Source organism: Merops nubicus, unplaced genomic scaffold (genome assembly GCF_000691845.1).
Source record: "Merops nubicus isolate BGI_N331 unplaced genomic scaffold, ASM69184v1 scaffold14565, whole genome shotgun sequence".
NCBI lineage: Eukaryota > Metazoa > Chordata > Aves > Coraciiformes > Meropidae > Merops > Merops nubicus.
In genome coordinates, this window is record NW_008610393.1 from 82,400 (window position 1) to 96,691 (window position 14,292).

The following is a 14,292-nucleotide window of genomic DNA, read 5'->3' on the forward strand; positions in this document are numbered from 1 at the left end:
GCAAAACCATATTACTCTTGTATCTGATCACAGCTAGGAAAATCTCCTTATTTAAGAGTAAATTCATAAAGAGCTTACTAAAAAGGGAATTGGTTGAAGTAAACTGAATGACTGTATTAGTTTTAATTTCTTTTAGTTATGTTAATTCTGGGAAACACTGACTAACAGTTTGAGAGCAGGACAAAAAGGTACAGCTGATGATATTACTGAGCTCACTTAAGACAGGGACCAAGGCATTTCTCAGGTCATGCTTCCACTGGGTACATACGTGGTTCCCACCTTTACTGAAATCAAAACAGTCATTCTATTTTAATTGACTTCATGTATGTGCATAGCAGCTAAATGTGGTAACATCTGTAGAGTGCTACCCTAAGTGCTCAATACCTTTTTTTGATTCCAATTACATGTGAAACTCAATAAATCTTGCACTGCATTTCAGGAGTTTCTTGTATTATATAAAAACAAACAAACAAAAAAACCCACCTTGTTACATAATAATAAAAAAACATGGCTAACTTCAGTATTACAGCTGAAATCAATCCAATGATATGGCTGACAAAAGCACTTGACCTTTTTCTAATATATACACACACACTTTACAACAAATTCTACCTACCTGAATGATTATTGTAGTATTATTTTTAAAACTTTGATTTGAATTATTATTTTTGGATTCAGTTATCAAGATTTAGACCTGCTTAGATGCCTTTGAAAATGCATCAGTGGATTTTTAAAAAGTATTTGTGAAATTTTGGCTTTAGGTTGCTGAACAGAATCTGAGCACATGATTAAGTAAATTCCTCATAAATGCTCTTGACAGCTAATTTGTTGGCAAAAATGTTTCACCAAAAGGGAACAAAAAAAAGCAAATTTCTATTTCTTTATTTTATTAGAAATCTAATTGAAGAAGCTGCACTGATCTAAACAAGAAACAAAGCATGAATTTTATAAGCTGCTTCATCCAATCCAAACAATTATGAGACCAAATTGCAAATATCAGGTTTTCCAAATGAACAATTCAGACACAAGCAATAGGCTGAAATATGTTGGCAAGTCTTGTAACTTCAAAGAGCATAAAAACATGGGAACTGTGATATGGCCTTTCTAACTGGCCATGTGTGCATCCCTTGGCCGTGTAGCAGTCCACGTCTCACCAGGCTCTGTCTGTTTCTGTCAAAAAATGTCCTGGTGAGACAGGAGAAATATCTCCCACATTTTGAGCCATGCCAGTCAATCGCCCCATTTGAAAGTCTGCATTGAGCCCAGTTCTCTAAGTTCAGAAATACATTCTACACATCCAACTTTTCCCCAACAATTTGCTTCCACACAGAGAGCAGAACTGTAATTGAAGATGCTGTAGTTTTCTGCAAAAAGTGGATCATATTCAATGCAAAAGACTCTCTAGTATTGCAGCATTCTTCAGATGTCTGCAGCCCAGGGCTATGAAATTCAAATAGGGGTAGGATGTAGTATCTTTAGAACCATGTGCTCAATTTTTAGTCCAGCTGGTATTGCCAAAAATACTAACAAGAGCTTTCTGATTTCTGCCTTCATTTACATTTACGAGATAACTTTCTTCTGCCCTGAAAAGACAAAACCATCAAATTCAAAGAGAAACTAAACCCCATTTACAAGTAATCAGGTAAAGTTTAGGGGCTGTTTTTACATTGCTTTTCCCTTGACTCAGCCCTGCAGCCTCTAATCACTAGCTAGACAGTTGTGCTAGGTGATTAATTTATTTAGGTGTTACTCTGATGCACAAATGTGTATACTGAAAAGGACTACAGTATTGCTTTGCAGTAAGTAATAACCATGTTCCAGTAAGTGATTCAGTGCTGGAGTGTTTAGAAATGCAATCTTAGGTAGCTTAATTAAAATGAAGTGCCCCTTTCAAGATATTTGCTCTAGGTTTGACTGAAAAAGTCCACTATGTGCTACTGGAGTTGGAAAAAACATTAAAGTAGTTTCTGCAAAGGCTTGTTTTGATAAACATGACTTCAAGAATAAAGCTATTTTGGGACATTGCTATGTCTGCAGCAAGACAACAATTTACTGAATGGAAAGTGTTGCACAGCAAGAGAGAATGGAAAGAAAACTCTTCACTAGCCAAAGCTGAAAGAAAACAAATTCTAATAAATATTGTTCACTTGTCTGGAGACATGGCTTTAGTCATTGACTTAGCTCTGCAGCACAGAAACTCAATGATTAGAAAATATATCAGTGAGGAATTTGACCTGGAGTATTTCCAGCCCTTCACTGGTGGTTTCCTTGCTATTTATTTGTAGGTAAAACTATGAAAACAGCAGACAGCACGGAGAGAATGGGATCCAAAGACTTTTGAGTCCAGTGGGAGTCTATTCACTGACTGTTGTGGACACCAGCTCAGACACCAGACTGGTAACACCTACAGGTGCCTGTGCTCACTGCTGGTCAGCAGTGACAGAAGCTGTGTCACTCCCATGACAGTGTAGTGGGTTGGGGAAAGCAAAGGTAGCACAAGTGTATATCCCATTAAACCACATCCACATCACAATGTAAAATTGAATCTCCTAGTTACAGTTAATGACTGAATAGGCACTCCCACTGCTGGACAGGTCTGGTCTGAAAGGGAAGAATGACATGGGAAGTATGTAGCTCTGTGGGGAGCAGAGGACTGGAGCCTCAGAAGCAGTACACTGCTCCTCAGTCTTTGGGCTATGCTTATTTGCCATTTCACTTCTCATTTGTTAAGTCTGACAGAAGATCCCATATTTGAAGGAATATGTAATTTGAAGTGCATATTTAGAGAAACACTGGTCAGAAGATACACTAACAGACTGGCATTCATACAGCCTACATGTCAGTCTGCTCTGGCATGGGCCCCAGCCCTAGTTTATCCTCCACTCTTTCACTCAGTCATACACAAGCTTGCAATTGAAAGGAAAAAGGTAAGAAAATATAGTTGTTAAAAAATTAATGTGAAGAATCTTTTCCCACAGTTCATACGTAGAAGCCCAAATTCAAATGATCCCTACAAACTGAAAATATCTGGAAACCCACTGCCTCAAAAGCTGTTGGTTACTATGCAAAGGCTGCTTTCCAGATATCAGGTTGTGTTTAAGCTTCAGGCTTCTGCTTCTGGAAAACAAAATCTATTTGCTCTGGCAGAGCTGGGAGGAAGGAGCCATGATCCCCTGCATCCTTCAGGTCATAGTATTTCTTCACAGGAGGAAGACAACCGTCTCTTGACTTTCCAATGCACTAGAGCTACATTCCAGCTTGGCTCTTCCGTGGGGCATGCAGGGGTCCTCTGACTTCAAGAAAGGAGTGTTCCCAGGGGACAGGATCATTGAATTTATTCTAAAATTATTGTTAATTCTTGCATTGATTCTTATATTTTGTCTTATATATAACAAAGCTTTGTGAGCATTAAAGGAATCTAGAGTGTGAATTTTCTTCTGACAAAATGTATCTATTCAGGGCTTCATCCTTCACCGTGCTCAGCATCTGCTATAGTGCAGCAGAGTAATGGTTCCAAGAGGTGTCTCCTGGTGCATTCACAGGCACTGTCATAAATCACTGCTCTTCAGAAGTGAAGAGGAAGTCTTTCCCTCAAAATAATTCAGAGAAGTTGAAGCGTGTATCTGGTCTTCTTACTTGTGGAAAAGGGGAATTTATTTTGTTTTGTCAATATCAGCATCGGGTTCATCTTCCCCCAGCAAATATAAAAGATTCTTGTGTGCACTGAACTTACATTGTGCTATTATTTGAGGGACACAGTGCATTCTTCAAAGTGTACGTGCTGGAGGTTGTGTAACTTCACCAGCACGGGCACAGGAACATTTGTGAGTGTTAAGTCCAGCAGGTGCTTTTATGCTTTCCTGTACTGGCACCAGAGAGCCTGGCAGTGTTCTGTGACTAGGGTGTGATACCCAGGCCAAACTGCTTCATTTGTGATCTCCTTTTCCCATAGACTTATCTAGTGACCATCAGTCTGTGAACAACCTTGCATTTGTCTGTCACAGCATGTAAGTTCCACTTGCTCTGTTGTCTGGAAAAATGGAAACTTCTATTAAATTCTTCAGTTTTCTCAAAGTACTTTTTCTTCATTTCTTGTAAGAGAAAGACTTATGTATATATATTTAATCCACATTTTATCACATTAATGCCAAGTTAAAACCTAACTGCTAAAATAAAGTGTCATTGCTTGAGTAAGGTGGCTTTTCTTTAGCCTTCCAGAAGGTCAGACTTGATTTTCACACAGGATCATAAATAGCAAGACTGGGAAGAGCATACAGCACTGGTCAGGGAACAAAGTGAGAGGATGAAAATTGTACAGAGTAAAAGAAAACCACTTAAGGAGATGTTCTGCCAATGACCAGGCCTAACAGGAACGACACAACCAGCAGGAAGAGAAACCAATACACAGGCTGTATTGTAAGCAAAAACATCGTGACATGAATGACTGCTGGGGGTGCAAACAAGTCAATCAGCTGGTACATAATTGATGCCACCCCCAACGATGCCACAAAAGACATAACTCGGCCCACAACAGGTGGTACAAACAGAGAACCGAGGTTGCCCATAGTTGGCATGGGAAACAGCCAGATCACCAAGTTAAAGGTATAAGAGAAAGGTGCCCACATGGCAACTCTCACCCGATCTGCCCGCGTTCACAAAGGTCTAAACAGACCAGGGCCCAGCTCCAGGGAGTCAGGAGGTCTGCCCTGAACCAGGAAGCTCTGTGGAGTGCACTCCACAGACAGACACTCCTGACTCCCTGCCAGTGGTCCCAGCTTTTATCCCCAAGCAGACACCTGACCTTTGTCAGCTCAATGTGGGACCCCTGGGGCTCATTTCCCTTCTGGCTCTCCCTGCAGGGCCGGCCGCACCCTGGGGGGAAGCTATAAGGCAAACTCACCCCCTCTGGATGAAGGGCTGTGGGAATCACCCATATGTCAACCTTGATTCGGGGCTTGGGGTTCAAACCCCAGCATTTCAGGAGATTAATAGGACAGTGAATTGGCAATGGGATAAATATGCAGTTGTTACCATTGAGGTCTTACGGAGGCTGAGCCGGTCAGAGCGAGCTCTGAAATAGGCTTCGTCAAAGGACGTGTGACTGCCCTTCAGCTTCTCAGAGAGGTTCCGGTAGAGCCGCTTGGCAGCGTTTGGAGAGGATGGCAAGCTGTGCTTTTTAGTCTGCAGGAGACTCAAGTTATGCATTTGCTGCGTCATTTTCAGCGAGTAGTTTCTAGAAGAAAAACAACAGCTGGTTAACAAGGTTTTGCTAAACTGACATGGTGGATTAGACTGTTTCATTGAAACACACATTGCAAGACTTCTATGGCAAAAATCACTTTTTTTGAATACTCAGAACCATGTTTTGAGACCGTTTTCATGGCAAATTGCTCTTTATGGAATTAGTCCCATGGATATCTATTGGGATGGAGAATTAAGGGTGGAAAAATAAAGCAGACCACTTCAGGGCTATTTGCTAATACGTATGAGGAGAAGGGGGTTCATTTAATGAGGGAAAGGGGCTCTCGACAGAGTGAGTTCTGCTAATACAGAAGTTAGAAAAAATGACAGCCAAATGTAAATGTCACCATACAATTTGGATAACGTACACAGTCTGCATTTTGTCAGCACACTGGTTTCTTAAAACAAAACTGGAGCAATTCAGAGGAAAAACATATCTAACATAATAGCACACGATGCAGGACTGAACTTTTTAACTGGTCAAATGACTTAAGTTTGACACGAGCACAACTGTGGCAAGACGTGCTTTATTTCCCATGCTACTGTCTGCTACCAAACTGTGTGCTCCAAAAGCATGTGACTTTTTCACTCGGGTAGGTGGATTAATCAAAAGCAGCAATTCTCTGCTTGGGAAGTATGGCTTGATCCAAAATACTTTTTCACCTCTGAACCTATCGCAAGCTACTACAGAATTAATGTATAAACATATTTAATTTGCATCAAATGCTGACATCATCCAAATGAAAGTCCATTGCTACAGAGAATATTCTTCTGCTAGAGTTTTGAGGAGCATTTGGCAGGAAGGGAACCTGCTCTGTGACCAAGACTCCTAAGGCATTATGTTTTAGCAAATAACAGCTGAAGCACAGAAAATCCACTCACACCCTGTGGTAGGCATAGTGAGGCATGTATGCTTCCTTAGTTTAAACTATGTATGGCCAGCTAGTGTCCAGGTTACTGAAAACAAAGAACTCAGACTCTATGTTTTACAGTTAAAATAACTCATGATTCTAACTGTTGCTGTTCACACTTTCATACTGAGTAGTTTCTTCCCTCAGTTAGTGGTTAGGCACTGGCTTTGTCTATCTAATGTATAACTTTATCCTGCTCTGTGTTTGCCCTGTCCATGCAGACTACAAACTCTTCCAAGAAGGACTGTCTCCTCTCTCTAAGACTGCCTAGCCTAATCGGATTTCCATATTATCTCATAATTAAAAAATACTTTCTGTGCTCTCTGATTACAGTAATTTTTCCATATTAGGAAAAAATGAATTACTATTTAATTCTCTGGAAATACTTTATGTGGGAATAGTTTTGCCTTTCTGAAGGGAAACTAAGAATCAGATTTGACCCAACTGCAAGCACAGGAAACTATCCCCAGGGATCTCTGTAAGTGAAAAGGTGATGAAAACACACAATTTCTTCACATTTCCTTTTTCCCTGCCAGGAGTGTGTACACATTTATAAGACAGAATGTCTCTCTAGAAGACCTCACAGTTGTACCAGTAAATCTGGCTACCCTTTCAGATGATCTTTTCCTGGAAATAAGCCTTACATTCTTTGTACTGTGATACAAATCCTGTAACTTTCTGTTCTTATGGTCTCAGCCTGCATCTAAGGAAATCAAACTGCAGGACCAGACCCTAATAACTATTTACAGTCATAAAAGCATTCTTTACTAAACACTCACACTGCTGTTGAGGCTGCTCATTGACATGAATTGGTCCCTAAGATGAAAGACACCACCCAGGTCTCATAAGCTGTCTACATCTTCCTTTCTCATGTATAAATTGTGATGAAGCAGACATCCTGAGCACAAAGGTTTGTGCTGATTATAAGTAATCTCACATATTGTCAAGATCACAGGGTATGGAGGAAAGAACAAGTGTCTGAATGAAGAGAGACAGAATCAATATAATTGTCATATGTGACAAAAAGACTTTGTTAAATTAGAACAACACTGTGTGTGATCAGAAGGAGGGAATTATGTGAGCTGAATCCCTGAAATGAACATGCAAGAGTGGAAATGATAAGAAATGAGCTCTCTGGGACTCCGGGAGTGATAGCACTACAATGATTTTGGACTTCTTTATCATTATTCTGTAAGTTCAAGGAAAGTGAGGCTCACACAAACAATCCATCCTGCCTTTTAATTATTACACGAATTTCAGCAGTGCCTACAAGGGCTAACTGAAATCACTGTCTCTTCAAATAGAGCATTTTATTCTCTGCCCCAAACAGCAAGCTTGCACAGACTAGATAGAAAGGCTGAGTGGAAACCAAGGAATGTAGCAAAATATATTTAATCAAAGTTTCTGTCACGAGAAGTTGCTTGTTAATGTCAGACTAGAGCATAACACTAAAATTATGACCACCAATGCCAACTCACAAATGTTCCAGACACACCAGAACTATTTGGAACCATGTGCTGGAATCAGCGTGGGTGAGGCTTTACTGTATGGAAGTTGCTGGTAAGTGTTGGGTTTTAATATTGGACAAACTTAGAAGACAGCCTTTTGTTTTAGAGATGTATCTGTGGAACCATTTGGGAGTATAAACATGAAATAAAATTCTTGTCAAGATGGTCAAAAGATTGCATTCACATCTGTCTCCATTTAGCATAGCTTCAGCAGTTCAGTTTATTTTCAGATTTTTATTAAAAATAAGCTTAAGAAATAGCCAATTATCCCCAAAGCTGATTACCCATCTTCCACTGTTCCATGTTATTAGTATTTTAAAGAAACTCAGAGATTTACCAAATACAATAAAAAAATTGATTTCTTAGAGTAACACTTCTACAGCTTTTATTAGTAGTGGAGATATTCAAAACTTGCCTGAATGCCCGTGCATCCTGCCTTGGTGAACCTGCTTTAGCAGCAGGGTTGGACTAGATGGTCTCCAGAGGTTCCTTCCAACCTCCACCATTCTGTGATTCTGTGATATAGAGCTACAGATTATCCCACATAAATTTCTCCTCTTACCTCCATTTTCAAGAATTTCTTCATTGATAAAGTATGGGTCAAGAAACAGTCCCAGATGGCGGAAAAAAATAGGCCAATAAATGTCATAGGCATATTTGTAAAGCAAGTTTCCATTTCCCTAAATCATTTGGTTCCAAGAGTACAGTCACTGAATACCAAATACCACACGGTTATTAGTAAGCTCTAGAGAGACAGAACCATTTGCATTCACCACACAAGCCTAAATATCATCAAGACAAGGACAAAACAGAACGGTAGACTCATCTAATACTTAATTCAAAGGTACCTTAGAGCTTAGCATGTTCCATGGTGTTTGCCTGAGGATTATGTTTTTTATAAGAAAACCAACAGGCTCAGCCCCTCTGAGCAGCACAACATTACGCTATGGAGAGACTCCAAGCTCCAGTAAGCCTGTATACCAACAGGGAAACTTACTGAGAAGCTGTGTAGACATTAATAAGTTTACATTAAATAACTTAGGCATAAGTAATTAGTAGGTCTTCTCATATTGTGGTATTATTAAAACCAAAAAGGAATAGGTGTTCTTAAAGCTATCATGGCTTATGCCTTTATCAGTCCTCCCGAGGCTGATGAAGTCCTCCCTCCATCCCACCAACAAACTACCAGCTTGTCCCTAAGTTATCTGTGGAGAGGACAGCCACTAAAGAAGAGCTGATCTTGGCTGGAAATTTTTGGTGTTAATGTGAAGAGGCACTTATTTATATTTAAAGTCATGCTTATAGAAGCTGTAATGCTTCTAGTTCATAGGGTTAGTATTGTGCCAATGCTCTTGAGGATTAAAATAGTTACTTAAAAAGGAATTTTGCTATCCTGATTCCTAAAAAACCCAGTCTCTTCTCCAGCCTTTATTAATGCAGGAAGTGTATTTGTATCCGTCTCCTTAAATTCTGTTGCCCAAATGTCTTTCACAGAATGTCTTGAAAGTTATCAAATTCAAGCTTTTCTTGAGAAGCAGAGAAACAATTTTCAGAATCCAATTTTTTTTGTACAGAAAATAGCTTGGAAGCAATTTTCTTTTCTTAGGACACAGTAACCTGAGTAAGTAAAGAAGAAGCACCTCTCATTTTTTTAACATTTTTTCCAGGAAATCTGAGGGTTTGGTAGAGGTGTTCTACACACACATCAAAATTCAGTTTGCAAGTCAGTTCTCTCTGCTTCAGTATCTACACTTTAAAAAGAAACTAGGTTCTCTAAGTATGTTAGACCAATCTAGGATGCTCCTGTAGTGTCAGGACCAAAGGAAATTTAGGTATCATTGGGCTGCTAGCCTATGTCTCCAATGCGGAAAAGCCCAGCAGCAGTTTGATACCAAGTCTGCTCAGGCCTGTTCCCCGTGGCACGGGTTCATATTGTATGTACCTAAATACAGTTTGACTCCAGCTATCACGATTCCTAGGGGTGGCTGGACCCACCTTGATCTGGTCAATGAAACAGGATTTATACATTCAGAAATAAAACAATAGTGTGTTACTAGTGGTCTAAATGATGACTTGCAAGGACAGTAACAATAGGATGTCCATATTATGCATGGAAGCTTTTTCACTACACAGCCAGAGCAGATCCCCACGTGTAAGAAGAGGACAGAATCTTTCATAATCTCATGAAAGTTTCTCTGAAATCAAGAGCAGGTAAGTCTATAGAGAAGCTAAGGAAGCGCTGTAAAAGTTGCAGCTATTCAACAATACAACAGATGGCATCTTAGCTATCCACACAGAATCAATGCATCACGAGTGACTGGAAGCATGCAAATGTGTACAACAAGAAATAAGGACAACACACAGTTCAATTCACATGATTCTGTGCTTGAAAACTTACTGGGTTTTATTGGATGTTGGCATTTTATTTTTACAGGCAAACTATTTTGTAAAAGCAGTTTTAGGCTCATTTTTTACAGTCATTCATTTTGGGTTGTTTACAACCATGTCCTCACCTCAGTGATCAGGTGAAACTGAAATGTGCACTGTCTTGAATGGAATAACAAACCCCCCAACCAAGGTGCCCTTAGCCTGAGGATGGCAGTCACAACTAAAACTGTTACAGTACACCAAAGACTAACAGTTTAGAAACCTGTGATGTCCAGACTGACCCATTTGAGGTTTTTGCCTGTGGAAGCCTCTGCACATAGATAGCATAGGTCAGAATGAGATCATAATGATAATTTCAATGTGGTTCGGAGCGGCCCTGTGTGATCTGACTAACGAGCATTCTCCCAGCACGTCCAGAACTACAACAAGCAGCAGGTACAAGGTTTCTCAACAAAAGGCAGAACTAGACAGAATAACAACAGCAGCTCCCCTTATAACTAGTCCTAATTAACAGTAGTTTGCATTTCCAAGGATAAAAACCCACAAACCGAAAGTCTTTTGGCAGTTCTCTGTGGGAACAGTCACTGCACTACCCTGGGCACAACCACCAAGCCAGTCTTGTTTGTGTTACTATCACCTTACTACAGCACGTAACACACCAGTTGCTGAAATCTCCCAACACACATTTCATTTCATGCTGCACATACTGTAGCTTAATCTTTGTGATAAGATTTCTATTTGCACTTTTAAGCACTGAAGTAACCATTTTATTCCTCAACAGCAGGGTGCTTTAAAAGTCAAATACAAATAAATAGAAATTAATTAGCCTTATAAAAGCTTTATTTCCCCCTTCTTTTTTGATTGGCAAATACTGACATAATATTCAGGTCATTTCAAAAACACATTGCAGAGAGAGAGAAGAAAAATATCTAAATCATTGTCTGCTCTATGTGGCACATACATGCAGCACTATATAGACAGGTGCACTGCCTATAGGGACAGCAGAACACAGCATAGCTGTAAAAGCATTAACTTCAGATTTTAGGAAAACACAACAGCCAAGAAACCACTCAATGCTACACATGTTCTTAAATATGCTTAAGAAGTAATTTTATACTTGAAAGTAATAATTAAGCATACATGCATTGAAGAGTTAAATTTGACTTACCAGCTCAGGCTATCCAAGGCAAAAGGTGAACAAGTGGCTGGTAATTGTCCACTGTCTTCATTCAATGAATCACATTGGCTTTGCTGTCTCTGCTGCTTCAGCCTCTGGCCAGAATGAGTAAATCTCTTCCTTATACTGCATGAATGATCAGATATGAAAAGGCATATTACTAGCAATTACTGAAGTCCAAGATCACTGATAAGATCTCAGAACAAACCAGTATTTAAAGCAAATAGTATTGTATGTATGACAGGTAAAATGTTGGGTGCCTTAACTCTATACTAGTTACCTGTGCAGCTATATAAATGATTAATAAATGAAGCTCTTGCCTCTGTAGTCAAAGATGCCATGACATCTGTATGCTTTTAGCTTGTTGTATCCCTTAAAACTGATCAGCAGCACAGCATGCAAGTAGAAAAAATAATAACTGCCAGAATAAACAAAACTGTGATTGTCATTAATTTGCCATGAAGTATGAGCAAAAAGACACTAAAGCAGCCATCTTAAAGCAGTTAGTTTTATGTTAAACCAACAAAAGGGGGGGACAGAATCACAGTCCTACACTCTGTCCAGTAATGCATGTTGCATGTGATGTATTGTTTCTCCTTCCTTCCCGCACGCTGTCACTACAGCTGGCTGCAAGCCTAGCAACAAAGCAGCAGCCCGAGCCCTAGCGATGGGACATGGGCAAGATCAGTGGAAAGCTCCCAGCCTGAACAGGTTATGCTTAAAAAGAATTAGTAAATGAATAAGAAAACCATATCTTATTGATGTCTATGTTTCAGCTAAAACAGCTCCTGTAATGTCTGCATTAAGAGCTTCCAAACCAGTAGAACAGTGGCATTTCAAAATATATACATATATTTAACTATAGGGCAAAAAATTCAAATGTTGGATACCACAAAACCCCGCAGAGACGTTTCAAAGTCAGAATATGGAATAATCATACACAAGCTTAGAATTCTGAAAATAGCATAGGCGATAAACAAAGATAAACAACAATGATGGACAAAGATGGTCCACTGGGTTAAGTTCATGTAAGCAGAACACTCCTGGATAACATCTGGCAATAGAAAAGAATTAAACCACACTAATTCCTGGGTCTGTTGTAGCCAATGATTATTAATATCTAGAGAAAATGTATTTTAAATTGTTCTTAAAGAGATACCCGAGGTACAGTTACAATCTTCTGAAAAAAAAAATTCACTGGCTTTATTCAGACATGATGCTTGATTTTTGGAAAATGTTGGAAACCTCCCAAAATCTGGTGGTGAGTCTGATTCTCCTGCCCTTCAAAACTCAGGTAAGAGTCCTGAACCTCATTCCAAACAGTGTTCTTTTACCAAAGTAGCTGAAGCTAAAATATACTCCTAGGCCAAACATTTGTGTTTCATGGGACTTGTACTTATTCTATTCTTTTAAAATCAATCTGAGTATAGACCAAAGCATTTTTTGAGAGATTTTCTATACACACATATGCATGCACATCTATGTGTGTGTATGTAAACATGCATGTGTATATATTTCAAAGACATAACAAGAATATAAAATGCAACTGCAGGTTTTGCTGCAGCAGAGAACTACAAAGCACTGTGACAATACGCCCTGCACAGTGTTCCTTCTCCTGCCCCATGAAAGTCACAGGCTGGACGTGTGCAGATTACCCTCTGTTGTTCTGCTGCTCCTGAGGATCATTAGTCAGAAGGCTGCAGGACAGCTGACTGAGGTCACTGCTCCTTGCCAACAGGAGGAAGATTGGAAAGCTTTCGAAAACCACCAAATACCTCTCTAACACTGGGATAACTATCTGGAAAAAAAAGCAAGCTGAAAATTGAAAGTGTCTAAATGAGTTAAAATTAAAGGTAAGCGTAAAAATTCCCTTTTCAGTGCTGTGCTGAATGGGGATGATTCTTCTGAGTCCAAATCCCTGATCAAGTTTTTTTTTAGTCTATATAGACCCCATCTATTGAACTCATTTATGAGGGAATTCTGAACTTCCAGCTGTTTTCAGGGCAAAAAGCTTAGATGAGTTTACTAAAACTGGTCTATTCTTAAACATTTTCTAGTAATTTCTTATTGTGGGTCAATACTCCCTCTTCTCTCCTTTGCTTTCTCCCTTTAGCTTGGTGGAAAGTTGTCCTTTTGCAGCTGCCATTGCAATTTTTATAATGCTTAGTACTTCTCTATTGCTATCCAAACATTATTTTGTAGAATAGTAAAAGACAAGATACTGTCTTGCCCAGCCTGGTTCTGTGAAAGTTTGTTTGTATAAAGTAAACCTATTTCTAATGTTCCTGTCATATGAGTTTTACTCTGTTCAAAATCCAGAAGACATAAATCAACATTCAGTAAGGTAAGAGAAGTAATCATAAATTTACCAAATGAAAAAGCATGAAATGAATCCCTAAAAGTGATGAATGAATGTGTGTAAATAATTGTGAGAGGCACCTACATGTAGTTCTGGAAAAGGAGAAGACTCAAAGACCTAGAGAAACCAAAAACCTTGGTTTATGATAAAACACATGCAAGCAGATCTGTTAGTCTGATCTTATGCAGAAGCCTGTATGGTTTTAGCCTTTGATGATTCCATTAGATGGCTCAAAGATGTCAGCCATTTATTATATCACTTGCCTACATTTTGTACTTACTAGTTGAAAAGAATATTTTCTTTTCTGTACTTACACTACTTACTTAACCTATTGCAACAGCATTTCATTCCATGTTTGATCACTCTGTGTTTACCTACCTGCATCATGAGCTGACTCCACAAGCTGCTGTTATTACTATTGCTAAAGCAGCATATTTTTGTGAAGATGTACATTCAGGGGTACGTTTCATTTAAAGAGGCCACCCAAGCTGGCGGAGTAGCTGACAAAACATTTATCCTGTATTGTTCTAGGCATTATACACCACGGATATTTTTAGCTGCCAAGCAGTGCATTATATTGGCCATGAACTCCGTTTAGCAGTCTCTTTGTTGCCCCTGGACACCGGTGGCCCTGCTGGGCCGAGGAGGCCGTGCTCCTGCCCAGGGCGCTGCTCTGCGCGGCTCCCGGGGCAGCCGGTGCCGTTCCGC

At 39.5% G+C, this 14,292-nt stretch overlaps 1 protein-coding gene across 1 annotated transcript in view; it reads right to left on the reverse strand.

The window, feature by feature from the left end:
* The window catches only part of ANKFN1 (ankyrin-repeat and fibronectin type III domain containing 1), a 60,836-nt gene extending 46,868 nt beyond the window's left edge, over positions 1 to 13,968 (reverse strand). Inside the window, 4 exon segments of the mRNA XM_008940912.1 lie at positions 5,032 to 5,233; positions 11,217 to 11,351; positions 12,881 to 13,023; positions 13,963 to 13,968. Coding sequence (XP_008939160.1) covers positions 5,032 to 5,233; positions 11,217 to 11,351; positions 12,881 to 13,023; positions 13,963 to 13,968 — 486 coding nt within the window.
* Between the last annotated feature and the right edge of the window lie 324 nt (positions 13,969 to 14,292).